We start from the raw sequence: 17,713 nt of genomic DNA, 5'->3' as shown, positions 1-17,713 counted from the left end.
GGGCTGGCAGTACTTCCCTGCATTTCTCAGGCCTCTTTTGGGCATAAAGTGATAGAAACCCACTCTGCTTGCTCTAAGCAGAACAGGGAAGTGCATTGGCTTGTGATGGAAAAGTCCAGGGCTCCAGCACTCTAGCAGTGAGCCTGGGTCCCATCCCCTTTTCCTGAGTTGCCATCATTCTCAGGCAGGCCACCCTACAAGTGCCACATGGCCACCAGCAACCCTAAGACTGGAATCCTATCAAGTCATCAAATCCAACAGAAAGAGGCTTTTTGCTAATATTTCCAGAACATAAGTCCCAGGAGTGGGGGGCCTTCTAATGGCCAAGCTTGGGCCACTTGCCCAAACCTGAACCAGTCACTGAAATCAGGAGCTTTAGAGCTCAGCTCTGTTTGGCAAGACCAGACCCACGTGTCTGTCCTTGAACCACGAGGTTGGAGAGTGGGGGAGAGGAGTCTCTCAAGGGAGACGGAAACTATGAAGGGGACAGATGGAGGGCAGGCAGATAGGAACCATCACCAGTGTCCCTGCACCGGCTGATGTACACAGGGTTTTCCGAGGCAAGGGCTTGGCACAGAGATGGCCTAGGAGATGGAGGCTGGTATGGTACCTGGACCATTATCCTTGGATGGCCTCAGCCTCCTGCCTTCCTGGTCCTGATCTGGGCAAGCCTCTCCCTGCACTTCTGCACAGGATGGCAAGGGTTGACCCTGCTCCACTAAGCTCCTGCCCTTTCCTGCCAGTGTCTCACATTGCAAATACCATGATTTATGACCATCCAGAACCCAGGTGCCTCTTGGCAGGTCAGTGCTGAGGTTGGGGTGCTTTCTTGCTCTGCCCACAGCAGGCTCCTGCTCACTGTTCTCTCCCCAGACCTCAGTTGCTCCCTTGCCTGATTGCCTCGCTTGGGTGGGGTCCTTGAGATTTTAGGGTACCTAAGGTCATAGCTCAGGTCCTCTACGTTTCCTCTGGTCCTGGCAAGGTGGGGCTGCCCCACCGCTGCTCAGCGAAGCAGCTGCAGGGGACTGGAGAGGCCTGCTCATGTTCTTTGTGGTTCTTGGTCTTTGCTATGCACTCTGTTGGGGTGCATAGTCTCCGGCTTCACATTTGGCCCCTATACCTCTATGCACCCTCCCTCATCGTGGCACGAGGTCTGCTGTAGTCCCGGCCTCACCTCTCAGGTGACGAGAAGAGTCCAGTAGAAGAGTGAGAGCCTTCCCTTGCAGCTCCCACTCTGATTGGATGACTTTAGGTCACATGTTCATTCCTGATTCTGTAGCCCCGTGAATGCCAGATGTTGATTGGCCAGGCCTGAGTCACACGCTCCAATCACAGATAACTTGGGGAGAGTTGGGAAAGGTGAATTCCCACACTAAAATCAGGACAGGGCCTCCTAGTACCAAGGGCTGACTTCTCCAGAGTGGCTCCCAAGTGCAGACAGCTCTCCACCCAGGTACTGAGGCTTAAGCTCTCTTGGATCTATGGTATTTCACTAACGACAGAGACCACGGGTCCCTTTAAAAATCATTTTATTATTAACATCGTCTTCCTATTTAGCCAAGTGTCTGTCATGTATAAGGAATGTCGGTAAATATTCCATTTGAAGCTCCTTTGTACATATTTCCATTGATAAATAAACTCTGAATTCACATAAAAAAGTTAAACTTAAATAACTCATATTTCCTTCTCTTGTAACAGGCATATATTGGTAAAATATAAATATTCTTGGACTCAGGCTTTGTTCTAAGTAAGACAGTAATTCATCACATGGTACAATTATTGACAATGAAACCAAAAAATTGTCAGCTGGTGTCCTGGCTTGGACTAGTACTGAGGTGGGAGAAAGAAGATTCACATTTGGTTTCTGGGCCAAGGGGGTGGGGGCAGGAGTGGTAACGAGGAGAGAACAGCTTTCTTTACAGCGTTGATAAAAATAATCTGTTCTGCCACTGAATTTTAACTTTGAATATATTTTTCTACATTTGCTGATTAATTCCATAATCATATTACTTAAAACTCAGATGTCAACTAACAAAATATATGGCACATAATCCATTTTCGACAATGTCAGTAGATTCAAAAAACGATCCTTGGGTTGGCGAAAACAACAGAAGTGCGCGTGGGGCAAGTGATGATTCGGGGTTGGTTTGGTTAGTTCACTGTGGCCGATCGCACATTCGCGCAGGGCCTCGGGGTGGCGCACTCGTCCCCTCCGCAGCCTGAGCGTGGTGAGGCTGGTGGGCTCCGGCTCAGAGCACGCGGGGGATGATGGTGAAGGGCACGGCGGGGCTGCTGGCCTCCAGCTCCAGGGCGGTCAGGAAGCACTCGGTGGCGGCCGCGTCGTTGCCCTGAGCCTGGAGGACCTCGCCCAGCCCGTTCCAGACCTCGTGGGCTGTTGAGTTCACCTGCACGGCATCCCGGAGGATCTTCTCTGCCAGACTGTAGCGGCCCAGCTGATGAAGGATCAGGGCCTGTGGGCATCAGAGAGACAGACAGTCGGTCAGACAGAAGCACTTGGCGCCTCTGGGCTCCTACCTGTCCTGGGGCGTCAGCAAGTTCCTTGGAGCGAGGCAGGTATCTCCTTTGGGCTGGGCACACACTGAGGTCAAGTTCTTCCTGCACTCAGGGGCAGTAGGCAAAATAGTTGCTTAAACCAAAGGAAGTTGCTGACGTTCGCCATTTTGGAATGATAAAAATGGCAATTTCATGCAGTTCATCCGAATAGTTAACACCCAGGAGTGAACCAATGGGAATGGCCATGGTCTATACTGAGCCAATGGGCTGTCCTGTATGTACCAGCTGACACCTGCCTGCGCAGAAGACTGCCTGTCATTTTTTTTTTAACCTAAAGAAATGTCATTTGTGGCATTATTATCATCATGCTTAGAACAGAATTTTTTAAGTTGCTCACAGTCCCCTACCCTAAGCAAGCCCCTGATCTTATTGTTGCCCGCTCACTCCAAGCTCAGGCACAGTTGTCACTTTTCCGTTTTAGTCGGGGTGTATTCGTTGGTCCCCAAATATTTTATCATCACGATGTTTCCTAGCTGCACATCTCCACAAGTGATGTGTTTGTGCTATTTCATCCAATAAACATATTCTCATTTACTCAATCACTCTCTCACAGGGGAGACATTTAGGGTGTATCCAGTCTCTTTGCTACTGTCAATCACTCTGTAATGAACACCTTTCGAGACGGTGCCTCTTCACTCTTTCAGATCAGCGGATTTCAAGTCGTTTTTATAGCCCTGGAAATCTTTGGTGAAATGGAACCTTACTGAGCACACCCACATATTCTGGGTATAAACAGACAAAAAGGAACTTCTAGGGGGTAAGACAATGGGAGGGGCCTAGAGTCCCCTGCGGCCTCCTCACAGAGGCCCTGGATGAGTGGAACCAGCTTGACAACCATTTGGAAATTCTTCTTTTAGGACAAATTTCCCCAAGGTAGTGTTATTGGACCAGGGGACAGGGCTTTTTTTAAAGGGTTCTCCCAATATTTTGCAAATTTTAATTCTCCAAGGGTCCTGTCATTTCTTGGGCCATCAACAGAGCTGCAATGGTTGGTCCCTCCCCTGCTGCACTACCATTACTCTTTATTTGTGCTAATTTTGTAAGTGCAGCATACCCCTCCTTATTGAACCCTGCATTTCATCAATAATAATTGAGGTTAAATACTTCCTACGCCTTTGTTTACCAGTCTTTTAGAAGACTGATTGCTATGCCTCTGCTGTCATAATTATCCAGTCTGTTTTTTGAGTTTTGAGATTTTTTTTCTTTGAACAAAAATTTTTCATTTTTAAAATTGAATTCATCGATCTTTGGTTATTTATTTATTTACAAAACCTAGAAAGCCATCCTTTCAAAGAACTGACGCATGGTCAACTCCATTTATTGTGATCTGACTTTCTCTACATAATGGTCTGCTTTACCTTGGCAGATAGGAATCTAAGCACATATCTTTGCCAGACACAAACTAGCTAACCCTCCCCTCCACTCACTCTTGGGAGTCTCTGCCTTTGTTATATAGTGAATTATTACATGAAACAGGGCCCTTCTACAAGAGAAGCCAGACATCTTTACAATGTTTGGTCTTCCCGCCCAAGAATGTGGGATGGCTGCTGATCTGTCAAATCTCACCCTAAATCTCCCAAGAAAGCCCTGCACTTCCTTTTCGTGTGCTGATGAGTCATCCGGTGTTCTCAAGTCCTTACTTCGCCAAGGGGTGAAGGGCTCTCAGGAACAGAACCAGCTAGGGCAGGGGCTTAAACGGTCTGCCGGAGGGCTGCCATGTGTGCCGACGGACCTGATGGGATCCATTCTGAAGAGGTCTGCTCTCCGAGACAAGCTGTGAGGAAGGCAGGGAGGCACCTTCAGTGGGCAGTGTCCGGGCTCTGAAGGTGGCTCAGGCTGACCTCTCTCAGGGAGTGTGGCCCTGGGCATGGCATCTGAGGGTCTGAAAAGCAGCCTGACTTTTGGGAATCGTCTCCACCTACGAGGATAAGCGCCTGGCGTGGGAATGTGAGGCTAACCTGGGTGGAGCTTGTGTGCGGTGTGCGATGCTGTGGAGGGGTCCGCCCCACAGCTCCAGCTGGGAGGGAGAGGCAGTTCAGGGAGGCTTCCTGAGCAAGGTGGCGGAGGAGGCCTCCGGTAGCCAGAGGCTGCCCTCCCCTGGCCAAGGCACAGCAGAATGCAAGGCCAGCTTTACCCTCTCTGAGAGGAAAACAGAAAGAAATCACCTGTTTCCTTTCTTATTGACATCTAGATTGGCCTTAACAATGTCCTGGAGTCCCTGGGTAGGAAGGACCAGGTCCTAAAATGGATCTGCCAGAACTAAGGGTTCTGAGAGGGTGTCCAGGGACAGGACAAGGGTGGCTCCCTCTCTGAAGCTGTAGGACAAGAGAAGCGGCCAGAAGTCCGTGCTTGCAGTTAGGATTTCATCTTGGCTTCTGAAATTTGCTCTCTGAGACTGCAAGGCCTTCTTGCCCTCCAATGTGAACCGCTGGGTCTGAGCTGCCTTTCCAAGGTTAGGCAAGGTCAAGTTTGCAGGGACCACCAGCAGAAGCCTCCCAAGCCCCACCTGTTTGCACACAAGGCCACCGCCGAGAACTACGCCCCAGCCTTCACTGGGTTTTCTCCTCACAGACCCCACTCTCTGCCCATCGAGGGGACAAGGCAACTGTGTGCCAAGGACAGGGGTGAAAGCTCAGCTTGGACCAGGGCTTTCTGGCAGGATGAATATTACCAGTAGCAGCAGCAAGTGCTTTCGCAGTGTTTGTGCCACAGCAGACACCATGCTAAGCTCTTATGTGTGCTAGTTCCCTTAATTCACCGGGGGACCCCAAAGCAATTTCACAAGGGCATGGCCAGGGCACATACGCACCTAGAGGCAAGTCCTGCTTTTATGGCTGCAGAGAAAGAGCTCACAGTGGAGGAGCACCTACGACATGATGGAGAGAATCCCCACGACTTAAGTGTTCTTTTCCTCTTCTGCAGGTAAGTAAACCAGACACCTGGTCTACCAGCTCCTGGAGGCTCTCTTCCCCCAGGCATATAGTTAGCTGCTGCAGAGCTGGGCCAGAACCTGCACCTCCTACCTCCTAGGGCCTGCCTGAAATCCCTTTGGGTGGAGCTCAGGGTGGAGTGGTAAGGAAATCACATCCATCTCCTAGGGTGGTGCTGTTCCCACTCTAGTCCTCCTTTAGAGACAATCTGAGAGCCTGACACCCTCATTTCCCAACTTGACGGTCAGGAAGAAAGAATGGGAGGCCATTTTCCCAGGTTGCAATCAACAGGTTGGAAAGGCTAGAGTTCCTGCCTCCATTCTTCTAGGGTTATCAGCTGCAGGAGGGGGTCTGGGTAGTGGCAGCCAGAAGTGGCATGAGAAGATGACTAAAGGAGTCCCATCATTCTCCTAGAAGGTGTGACGTTTTCGGTTCATCGTAAGTATTCAATACATACAACCTTTTTGAGTGGTTCCACCAGGCAGGGAGATACACACTGCATTTGTTTGGTAAATGGGTGATGGGGGACAAGCCACCTTGTCTAAGACAGAAAGAGGTGTTTTTGGTTTCTTGGCTGCAGGTGGAGACTGTAGTTTAGGTGCCACCACCGTAGAACCAGCCCCAGGCCAATTGTCTTCCTCTGCATGGAGTGACTTGTCCCCATCGGCATTCCGCTTGGCACTTGGACTTGGCCCGTCTCATATCAGCACCACTTTAGGTTCAAGGAGACGAGGTTCAGAAAGGCCAAATGTCTTCCCCAAGGTCCCAGGGCCCGCGTGTGTGGAGCTGCAGGCCAGCCCAGGTCTGCCTGAGGCCAAAGCCTCCATCCTTCCTTCCACCACGTCTTTCTACCCTCTTGCTGCTGCCTCTGTCACTTTAGGAGACAAGCCTGGAGACCCTCAGGCACTAACCCAGTTACGTCTGCACAGCAGCAAACGGGCATCTGCCCCTGCTGTGTCTTCCCTTCCACTTCTCCAGCCTCTCATCACCGACTCTGCTGCCCCTTCCCACGCTCGTGTCTGAGACATGGCTCCCGTCCAGGGCACAGCTCCCTTCTGGCCCGGCCTGCTGTTTGGAGCATGCTGGAGATTCGCTTAAGGCCTAGGAGGGCCCCTTGTCTCCCTGTGGTGCCCTCAGGCCAGCTGGAGATGGCTCAGGCCAGCAAAGGGCTGGGGGTCCCGTTAGCCAGAAAGTGGACCAATGAGACATGGAGACACAGGAGGAGCAGGACCTTGGCCCAGGGAGACGCAGTGGTCACCACTGACTTGTCCCAACCCTGCTGGAGCGGTGACAAGGACACCAGTACTTTTGCTGGGAATTTTGTTTAGAAAGTGGCAGGCCGTTGGATGTGGCTGTAGCTGACCATGAAGGCTTCAGGCAGGGGGCATGGCTATCAGCTCCCAGAAGCCTACAGCGAACCAGCCAAGGGGCTAATCTGGCCCATCACCCTCAGTGATGGGCAGCTAAGAGTCTTTGTGGTTCGCTAGTGTTCTAGGGTTCTCGTGGGCTTGGAAATTTCCAGCCCATAGCTGGATGTATATGCCGCATGTAGGAATAGGCTGCATTTCTAGATGACCTTGAAGCTTCCTGAGCCATCTGTTTAGTGGAATTAATTCTTAAAGCTGAGGCTGCTCAGGGAGACATCGCAGACTTGCCAGGGGCTGCCAGCTCAGGCCAGGCAAGGGAAAGAAAAACTGGTCTTTCCTCAGTGCCCCAGCGAGCAAGAGCAGCTCAGAAATCAGTCAGTCACACACGAGATCAACCAGCACCCACACTGGCCGAGGTCTGAGTCACTGTTTGGTGCCAGCATTGCTGGCAGGTCGGTCTGAGGTGGGCTGGGACCTGGGCATGGCTGGCCGTCAGGACTGACTCACTACCCAAGCCGCTCTGGGTTGTGAGAGGCTTTCCCTGGCTTTGATTGGCTCTTAGCTACTAGAACCCTGACACCTTCTTCAATTCTACAGGCCTGGCTTCGTCTCTTCTCCAAAGATCAGAGCTTAACCCCTGAGGCTGGCATTTCCCTGCTCTTACCACCAGCTGGATCCCACTGTCTCCCAGTATGAGCCCCTGGGTTCAGCTGGGCTGGTGACAGCCCAGGCATATCTGCAGGTTGCAGCCGCCAGCCCCCTCCCTCCTGCCTGATCTCAGTCCCGGCCTGCGGTCACCTGAGTGGAGCTCTAGTCCATCTGCCCAAAGCCCCGACCATCTCCATTCCCCCGAGCCCAGACCACACTGCTCCCTTAGGCAGCGCCACCTAGAGGCACACAGCTCTGAGCCCAGCCCTTAGGCTGGCAGGAAGCAGATTTCAATGATCGACATATTTCATTACCATAATACCCCGCCCTCCCCCCACATCATACTCCGCGAAACCCACTGAACGACTGCCCAGACCTCAGCCATGTGTTAGGGACACAGGGGAGGGCAAGAAGCAGGACTGCGCTCACAGCTTGGGGCCCAGTGACAATCCTAATTCCACCAAGCAATTGCTCTATGCCAGGCGCTGAGCTACACCACAGGCAGGCAAGATCTCATGTAACCCTCCCTCATCTCTGCGACTTGGTGCTACTGCAGATAATGCTGTATAAAAACGATCTGCCAAAGATCTTTGTAGGGAGTAAGTGGCAGAGCAGAGACATACACTCCTGCACCTGTGCTCTTAACACCAGGCCTCCTTCTTTCCTTCCTTTGGAGAGGAAGCCCAAATACCACCTTTCCGGGCCTGGATGTTTCTGGAGCCACTGCAGTGAGGAGCCAGCCGGGGTGGCCTCCGTGGAAGGGGGAATATAATAATGAGGAGGTTCCTTATTAGCCCCGTTCTTCAGACAAAATGAAGACAGCCTCCCAAGCTTAGCTTGTAATTATTATAATCAGGTGTTTTGTACCTTAAGGTCTTAGTGCTGCACTAAATTGGAAATAAGGGATTAAATGAAACCCGTTATTTCAAATGAGACACAATGGACTTAGCTAGTTTCAGGACAATTAGCCTCTTCCTCATGCATGCCTGTGTGTGTGTGTGTGTGTGTGTGTGTGTGTGTGAGAGAGAGAGAGAGAGAGAGAGAGAGAGAGAGAGAGAGAGAGAGAGAGAGAGAGAGAGAGAATTGATGTTCAAGGACTAAGCATGCTGCCACATGCTGAGGGCACTCGTGCAGGAGCCCCGGGCAGGCTGTTGTGCCCCAGAATTCCTGCTGCAGCCCTGGCTCAGGCTAATAGTGGGGCTGCAGGACAAAAGCCCCTTGGGGAGATTTTAGACATCCCCATGGTGCTCTGCCCAAGTGCCGAGTCAGCCCTTCTGGGCTCAAGGGCATGTTACAGACCACAGCTTGTCCTTCTAGGGCACAGGGAGGTAATGTCCCTGTAAGAAAGCATCCTTCCCAAAGCCAGGCCATCACTAAAAAGAAGTCACATGGCTCAGCTTTGGTTGGGGTTCATGCAAGTGGTCTCTCTCTCTCTGTGGCTGTTGCTTTTTCCCAGGCACGGTGCTCTGGAAATCAAACATTCAGCAGCAGGATGGCAATGCCCAACCCCTCGTGCTCTCCATGCCAGGCCTGGCTGCTGCTGTAGACTCCACCCCGCAGGCCCTGCTCTTGGCTTGGCTCCTCGAGCAGAGAGCAGTAAGCTGCCCTTGCCGCGTCAGAGCTGGCCTGGGTTTTGCAGAGGCTGCAGGGCACCACCAAGGCCAGGGTGGGGAAGAAAATCTGGTGTCAGGGGTGGGACTGGAGCACTTCAAAAGCTTTCTGACCCGATCCTGGGTTGGAAACTGCACCATCACACCACTGCGGGGGTGGGGGTGGGAGCTTAGGGCAGCGCTGTCAGGAGGCTCCCACCAAAATACAAATAAACTTGGGAGGACAAACACATGGATTCACCAGGCTCTCTCAATTATTAGTGTGCAAAGGATTGTAACCAACACACTGTTATGTTTCACTGATTTAAAAGTGCCTTCATAGCTGTGCTGAGACAGGTACTAACTGCATTAGCCCAGGTGGCTTATCCCACCTCTGCTCCCCCACTAGGCTTTGCTGTGAGTGCCCGGAGGGCAGGGACCGGGTGAGCTGTGGTCATCTCTGCACTGCCAGGCCTGAGGCCGAGCAGGTGGGCAGTAACCAGGGCAGAGTGAATGAAATGAGCAGACCCCGAATATCTAAGAAGCAAGAATCACATTTAAATCCCCCGTTGACCGAGTACAGGCCTGCTCAGTCCAGAGCCTGTGCTCCAGTGCACACGACATGCCTCAGAGAGGGGGGAGAACTTCCCAGCACCCATGAGCCAGGGGCCCTGATAGGGGCTGCTGAGCAGATCTGCAGCTTTTCCCGGGGTCTGGCCTGCACCGAGCTGCTGGGGCCATTAGAGCCAAACAAGCACCTCTGAGTCTTTTGGACGAAGATACATAAGCCTCCCTGTGGTGGGATAGGTTGTCAGGAGCCTGGGCTTGTGACGGCAGCTCAAGGAAAGCCTGTCTGGGACAGTGACAGAGTTGCTGAGCTGGCTGTGCTCTGAGCTGTGCTGGCTGGAGATGGCACAGCAGGGGCTCAGGACCCAGGAAAGGGGCGAGAAGGGCTCTGTGGGTCCTCACATGTTAGAGGGACCGCCGGCCGCAGGGGAAAGGCGTGACGCTCTCCCAGACAGGGGCGAGTGTGGGTCTGGGCTCACCAGGACTGGCTTTGAATCCTAGCTCCACCGTTGACTTGGACAACTTCCTCTGGGTCTCAGATCCTTTATCTGTATAATGGGTACAAACCCCAACTCACAGGAGAGTCGTGAGGCCTAAATGAGGCAGAGTTTGCAAAGCACTCAGCAGAGTAAACCTTTGGTGAATGGTCACCATCATCAATATCACGTTTATGATCACTGTCAGTACCATTAATGACCGAGGGGAGGGGCGGCCCTGCCATGACGCCCACGGTTGGATAACTTCACCGTTGTCTGTCTTCCTCTGGACCGGCTCTCAGTGACAGCAGGGACCCACAGCGGGCAGGCACAGAGGCGGCTCTTGGTGAACGTCTGCTGAATGGAGGGAGGATGGCGGAGCAGATGGCACGGTGACGGTGGGGAGAAGTGGGCGTGGCCTCTTGCCAGTGCTTTCGACCAATGAGCCCCTGAAAGTTCTGGCCTCGGGTCATCCTCGTCCAAGCTCCCAAGTCAGACCCCGGCCACTCAGAGCCTCCTGTGCCTTCCAGGGACATTAGCAAGGTGGACGCTCGGGAACAGCCTTGTGGGAGGAGGGGCTCTGTTCCCACAGGAGCCCAGTGTGTTGCCATGGCTCCCCTCAGGCCGCTTGCTCGCGCACCACAGACCTGACACCGCTCCCCAAGAAAACTCCAGAACCCACCTACAGACTCTGGTCCTATTCTCCTTACAGATGACGAAACAGAGGGTCAGAGGGGAAAGAGCCTTGCTCAACGCCTTGACCCTATTCAACTCAGGGTCAAGGGACCAGAAGGAGGGCCTGGTGTGTCACTGGTATGTGGCAGGTGTGCAAGCTTTAGACTCTGAGCACAGTGCTCGACCCCACATGTTCTCTGCTGATCCTGCCGGAGGCTACGTGCCCGGAGAATGAGAGCTTTCTGGAAGCTACCTGGGACCCCCGGGTGGCTTCCAGAACCCTAGAGGGCACGGGGACCCCACACGAGCTCCTGCCCCTTCTCAGAAGCCGTAGATTGGTTGGTCTGGAAGTCTGCACGAGCTGAACTATAAGCATCAAATGAGAAGAACCAGCACACTCCTGTCACCATTTCTTTTTAGGTACCTGCATTTTCCTTCCCGAGGATGCAATGGAGAAGCGGGGTGATACCGTTCTCAGAAGCATTTTTCTTTTACATCGGAATGCAAGTAGACTGCAAACCAGTGCCACTCTGAGAAGGCCACAGGAGACAACGGCATTGAAAGGATTTCCTCGGAACAGTGACAACGGGAATGCAAAGCCTGGGCAGCCCCCTGCCTGCCTTCTTCCCAGAGTGGCCCATTCTTCTCTGGCAAGCACCACAGGCACTGTCAGTCTGAGCATGAGCATTTTGTGGGTGCAGCTGAGGGGGCAGCCCTGAGCCCCGCCCTGCTTTCCAACAATGACTTGAAAAGGAACTGGAAACACACACAGATGGGGTGTGGGGCATGCCCAGTTTCTCTACCTGGATTCCAGCAGCTCCGGGTGAGGCCTGGCCCATGCTGGGCTCTGTTTTGTGTCTCGTTCTGTTTGTTTTGAGTGCTTAGAAATTGCACTGGCTTGCCAGGGGCCCAGTGCGTGGCCCTGCCAGCGCCACCCGCCGTGAAGGCCTGCCGAAGCAGGCCAGGGGCTCCACAGGAGCCGGTCCGAGGTGTCCTGGCCGAGGCCCACGGGGAGTGGGGTAGGTTCACACAGCGCAACTCAGCCTCTTTCACTAGGTCAGTCAAGAGCGAGTGAAGGATGCCCTGGAGAAGGACCCTCTGGAAGTCGGTGCGACTCCATTTCCCTCTTGGCAAGTCACACGTGCTGGGTGGGGACTGGTGTGGGGCTGGTCTCATTCTGGCCTTTTTGCTTAATTTGACACAGTTTCCCCAAAGGCCAAGCTAGCCATTCCTGACAACTCTGCACCCATCTAAGCCGCAGGGTGCCCTGCTGTGCATGCTGTGGTGCTCTCCCCAGCAACATGTGGCTGCCACAACTGTCACCTGCTGGTTTCCAAGTCGCATCCATCCTGCCTCCGGCCCTCTGGCGGGACAGAACATTCATGAGGCCATTAGACCTTCAGCGCAACAGAGGGCTGCTGGTGCCCCGCTCTGGGGACCTGGACAGAGGAGCGTGAGGAGGCACAGAGGAGGAGGGAAAACGTCGCTTCTGATGAAGGACCCGTCCCTGGACGTGCTCCATGGAGGAGCGGCCCCTCCTGACCAGGGCCGGCTGGGATTAAGAAGGGCTCCGGAGAAGGTGAGCAGGAGCCAGCTCCCACGGTAACTGGCCTTTCTCCATCTGTGATGGGGCCGGAGACAACATTACAGGGAAATCTCCTGGCATCCCTGTGCCCCTTCCTCCACATCCCCCATTCTCCTTGCTCACATGTCAGAAGCAAACACGGTGGCTCCTTCCCTCAATTCCCTGCAAGTTAACTAAACCAAATGCCCCAATGTCCCCAGGCAGAGGTGGGGGTGCAGTGCCCCAGGGACAAGCCTGTGGCCCAAGGAACCAAAGCAGGGAGAATGATGCTTTGGTCTGGGGCAGATGCTTTGGTCTCAGGCAGTAGGCAAGACTGGAGCAGGCCTGGGCACTCGACACCCCTTGGAGGTGTTCCCTCATTAGTGTATGCTGTGAATTGGTGCTGACTATTCCAGAAGGGAAAAGACCCCCAGCCCCTCCCCTCCCTCACCCACGCAAAGGATGACCAGAAGCAGCCCGAAACGCTGCCCGCACCTTTGTTCACTCAGGGTATCTGATGGCTGCAGGAGGCTGTGCTCTCCTGGGGCCCCTTTTCCAGGTCAAATGTTTTATTTGAAGAAATGTGCCTTCTGGGGACTAGACCTTTCCAGCATTGAACTCAACTCAGAAGGAAACAAAATTCGATTTTTCATAAAACCTCTTATTTTTCTAAGCCAGCAGCCAAATAGCTCTGGAAGCAGAAATCCTCGGGGTTCGGAGGGGGTGGGGCTTGGGCCTCTGTTGTGTGACGCACACACCCCTGCTGCCGTCTAGGCACGCAGCCGCCAGTGATGGGGAGCGCACCACTTCCCTGAGCACCCCACCCCATTAGTGGGCAGTCGGAACTATTGGTTAAAAATGTGGAGTCCTAATTAGCCCTTTTGTCTGATTCCCACTCTGTGATGTTTGCTGAGTCCTCTGGTGTCAGGCAGAAAAGTCCCCTCCCTTTTCCACCTGACAGCCCTTCAGAATCTGAAGAAAGCTTGTAGAACAGCACAGACGCACACACACTCACTCCCCGGCTTTGGAGGAATGGGAAATTCAGGCCTCCCACCCTACTCTCCCACCTCACTGAATTCTGCTGCTTAACATAGGATCTGAAGGAGACCTCACTGTGGGTTCAGATGAAGGCGTCATCGAGCCCCAGGAAAACGTGAGTGTGGTTTTCCTTTCCTCTCTTTCTTTTTCTCTCTCTTTTTTAAAGCATCTGACTGGAAGAATCTTTTAAGGCTGCTTTCTTCCAGAATGTCTTGGAATGTTCTGGAAGAGGTTACCCTGCAATTAGCAGAGCAATGGGATGTCAGGGCAGTAAACACCAGCAGTGAGGATGAGACAAACTGGCCATAAGCCAAAGAGCCTGTCCCGTCTCAAGTGGACTTCATACAGACTCAGGCCCTTGGGCCCCAAATTTCCTCTGGCCTAATTTTTTTGAAACTGGTGCTTCAGCATCAGTACCAAAATATCCATAGGTTGTGGTGGCTTTTAGAGAACAGTCACTGGGGATCGGTGGGACATTTAGGGGAGGGATTACAGCCAGCCTGCCAGCAGCTTCCAAGCAGCAAAGACCCACAGCCTGTCCTCTCTCTGCAGCAGGTGCCTAGAAGGTGGTCAGGGATGGCAGAGAAGGGCATGCGAACATTCCCAAAAGGACCAGGCCTCTTATTTTACAAGTGGAAACGGGGCCCCGAGAGGGCATGCACTCTGCCAAGGTCACGGAGTGAGCTGAGGACAGCATCCCGGCTCCCAGGTTTCCAGCTGGAGGCATTCCTTCTCTCTGCTACAATCAAAGCTGCTTCTAGTTCTTTCCTCCCTTCCAGCTCTGAGTGCCTGTGCCCATTCGGGAACCACTGTGCCGGCACTGGGCACTCGGTGGCATAGGCTGTCACTCCGGCCACACTCCTGCCCTCTCTGGCCTGGAGGGGTTTGCTGTGGGTCTTGCCCCAGACTGAGCCCCCGGAGCTGGGCAGGGCTGTCTTTCCCGTGTGGACGCCCAGCGTGTGGAGCAGAGTGAGGCCTGTTAGGACGATAAGGAGGACATCCCAGAAGAGAGAACAAGCTGGCTGCTCCCCTCCCCCTTTTAAAACACATGAGAAGGCTGAAGCTCACGGCCACACAGCTACAGAGGAGGAGCTGCCATCCCAAATCGGATCTGCCGCCTCTGCCTCTAAAAGCTTCCTGTGAACAGATGTCTGGTCCTGCGCATCTAGTTCTTCCTGGAGGAGACGCTGCTTCCTGATTATACCTGATGGGGCAGGTTCCTATCTCTCAGGCAGCCATACCTGGGAGGGCAAGTACCTGGCTCAGTTAGCAGGCCAGGTAAAGGCCAAGTTGTGTCTCAGGACTTAGGTGTCCTGAGGACCAGCTCTGGGCTCTTTGCTCCATGTCAGGCTACCAGGGTCTCTAGAGAGGCATGTAGGGGCCCCAGAGGCCTTCTCTGGGTTACCTGGCTCTGGACTCCATGGCTGTCGGCTGGGCTGCCCAGGAAGTAATCCTCCTTAGGGGAGAAGTTCTGGGGACGTGACTTCCCCGTCCAGTTCTGTTAGCTGCTGGCCCTTCCTCCATGTGGCGGCTGCCACATCCCAGGGGCACCAGACCCAGGGGACCCCCGGAGGACCTGGTTGGAGAGGGGCTGACGGGGTGCCCGCTCACATCAGAGTGATGAGAACAATGCCCACCCACGCTGCACCCCCGAAGGGGGCCGGGAGGGTCACGCACACAGCAGTCCCTTCACAGTCTGGATTCTGCCACATGGAGCAGACGGGATGGGCAGCCGAGCTCCATGCCCTGTGACACCCCTGTCCCCAGCCAGCATTGTGTCTGTGGTGCTAATCTTACAACAACCCGCCATCTGTAATCTTCGCTGGAAGATGAGGTCATTTAGGTAACTGGTCAAATTCCAAATCAGAGATGGGGTACGCTGTGCCCTTGGCAGTCTCCCTGCTCTAGCTCCAACCCCACTGGCTAGAACCCTGAGTCCCTCTGCTGCCCTTTGGAATGAACGGTGTAGCTATTTGGCAAGTCAGGAAAAAGAGAGGGAGGACGGATGGTAACGGAAGGATGACTTCACCTCAACATCGATATGTCTCAGCTCCTCTCTGACTTGAGCACCAGAAGACGTAAGCGATGTCTGCTTCCTCCTTGGAAAATAGCACAAAGGCGGCTGGGAGCTGCTCCCTCTCTTCATCCCCAGTGCTCCCCCGCCCCCAGCTCTGGAAGTTGAATCACTTTTATCAGTGTCCCAATGCCTGAGTGTCCCACGCTGCTACGGGCAGGATCTAAGGAGACCAGGCCGCAGGGTGACAGGATATCCCGTGCTGGGGGCGGGGGTGGGTGGGATGGGGGGAGCTCCCTGCCGGCTGCGGCTCGAGGCAAGGAACTCACGAATCCAAGACCACATACAGGAACACCAGTGTAAGCACCTCCAACACTCTGCATGGTCTGTGACCTAACTGAAGAAATGTCAGACCAAGCGAGTCCTGTGCGACCCCAGAGGACATCAGTGAGAAGGAACCTCAGGTCAGCCTCTGTGCAGCTCAGGCCGGGTGGGGGTCCCTGATGCGGGGCGCAGGGGGCACAGGAGGAAGCTTCGGGGTCCCTGAAAGATGTGGGGACGCGGGGTATCCTCCTCACTCTGAAGCCTGAGACAGTTCTTGGTAACATTCGAGATGAATCTCCAGCCTCCCATCCCCAAGTTCGCCACTTACATTCATTGTTGTTGCAACGAGTGTTAGCTCAGAGGTTCGATGTGAACAGGAAATATTAGGTACCAGCTCCTGGGAGAGAGAAAGCCGCAGTGTGGCCCAGGTGCTGTGGGACCTGCCACACCCAGCCGGCACTTTCTGTGGGTGCCAAAAGAGCTCCCTTTGCTCCTACTTTTCCACTCGTAATGGGCAAGAGACTCCTGTTGACTTATTTATACATCTCCCTGGTCGACTTATTTATTTAGTTTTATCCACGTTCCCTAAGCACAAGGACCACAGCACAGGGCAGCCTGGAAGTCGGCGCTTCCCCATGGCCCGAGCTATCCACGCAGCGGAAAGTTTGGTGCTAATCACCCTCTGGAGGCTGAGGCCCAGCCTCCCACCCTCAGAGGAGGCCACTGCCGCCTCGAGTGTTTGTGGGAGGATGGTGTTCCCGCCCAGCTAGACAGGCGTGGGCCTCAGGGAGGCGCTGAGTGAGCTTCCCCTGGGGGCCCTGGGGCCCGGCTTCCAAGGGTGACAACAGGCGCAGGCAGCCGCCTGGCCTCCCTGAAGCTGGTGGGGATAGGGTTGGGGGTAGAGACACAATCTCAGAGCTCTGGTGGGGGAGTGGAGGTTCTTCAGGGGCAGAAAAACAATTTAAACATGACACCGCAGAGCTGAGCTGTGGGGCTTCCTGGGAGAAGCCTAGAGTGTGTGTGTGTGTGTGGGGGGGGGAGGACGGGGTCCTAGAAGCCCTGGCCCCACTCCTGAGGTCCAGGGCTGGGACCTCTTCCCAGTGACCCTGAGAGACCCTCATCAGGCCTCTGGTTCAACCTGTGCTCCGGTCGAGCATGCAGAGCAGGGCGGGGGGGTCACTGTGCTTTGACCATTTGTCACCAAAGGCTGAAAGCAAACACCTGTCCCAGTATTTCCAGTACAAGTCCTGGCCCTCCCTGGGGCAGGACAGGGCAGGCGGAGGGCATGCCAGAGGTCAGGCCTGCTCTGTGGTCCACCACGGACTGGCCAACTTAGGCAGAGCTCTCTTTCTCAGCCTCACTTTCTCAGCCTAGGAAACAAAGGGGTGGAGTAGATCTGCAGATGAAAATTCTAGGGTTTGGTAAAATCTTCCACCCACCAGTGTTTTTTGGAGTACCTACTCACATCCCGTGTGTACCTGTTCTTTCGGGGCTGAGACCTAGATCGGAGAAACAGACCAAAAATACTCAGGGCCGCCTCCTTTCCTCTGGCCTAGGCTTAGGGTACCCACACCAGGCCAGGAAGGGGCGAGGGGCAGTGGCCAATGTAGCTGGGAGGGGCTGCCTGGAGGAGGAGAGGCTGGCTTCTGTCCTCCAGCAACAAAACTGGGCACCACCAAGGGAGTGGCTCTGGAATGACACTCCCCGTTGTATACAGCAGCACAGCAGGGACAGAGAGGAGCAGGCTTGGATGGGACCGGGTGTGGAGGGTGGCTACTGCGGGCGCACTGAGCAGTGCAGGCAGCTTTCTCTCTGACTCTTTAAAGGCCGCCCGTGGCTGGGGATGCCGGGGCTCTGTGCAGAGTGGTGACAGAAGACAGGCTCACGGAGGAGTACTGGAAGGCGCCTGGACTTACAGAAACTCTGGGAAGCTCAAAAAAGGCAATA

General features: G+C 54.2%; 1 protein-coding gene across 7 annotated transcripts in view; it reads right to left on the bottom strand.

Annotated features, from left to right (window-relative positions):
* Positions 1-1,518: 1,518 nt before the first annotated feature.
* The window catches only part of TTC7B (tetratricopeptide repeat domain 7B), a 240,122-nt gene continuing 223,927 nt past the window's right edge, over positions 1,519-17,713 (bottom strand). For all 7 annotated transcript variants that reach the window (XM_033108190.1, XM_033108192.1, XM_033108194.1 and 4 more), the window contains one exon: positions 1,519-2,471. In XM_033108190.1, coding sequence (XP_032964081.1) covers positions 2,250-2,471 — 222 coding nt within the window. In that variant the 3' untranslated portion in view covers positions 1,519-2,249. The remainder of the gene's footprint in view (positions 2,472-17,713) is intronic.

Source organism: Rhinolophus ferrumequinum, chromosome 6 (genome assembly GCF_004115265.2).
Source record: "Rhinolophus ferrumequinum isolate MPI-CBG mRhiFer1 chromosome 6, mRhiFer1_v1.p, whole genome shotgun sequence".
In the NCBI taxonomy this organism is placed as follows: domain Eukaryota; kingdom Metazoa; phylum Chordata; class Mammalia; order Chiroptera; family Rhinolophidae; genus Rhinolophus; species Rhinolophus ferrumequinum.
Note: the sequence above shows the minus strand (reverse complement) of the source record. Positions and strands in the feature narration are given on the sequence as shown.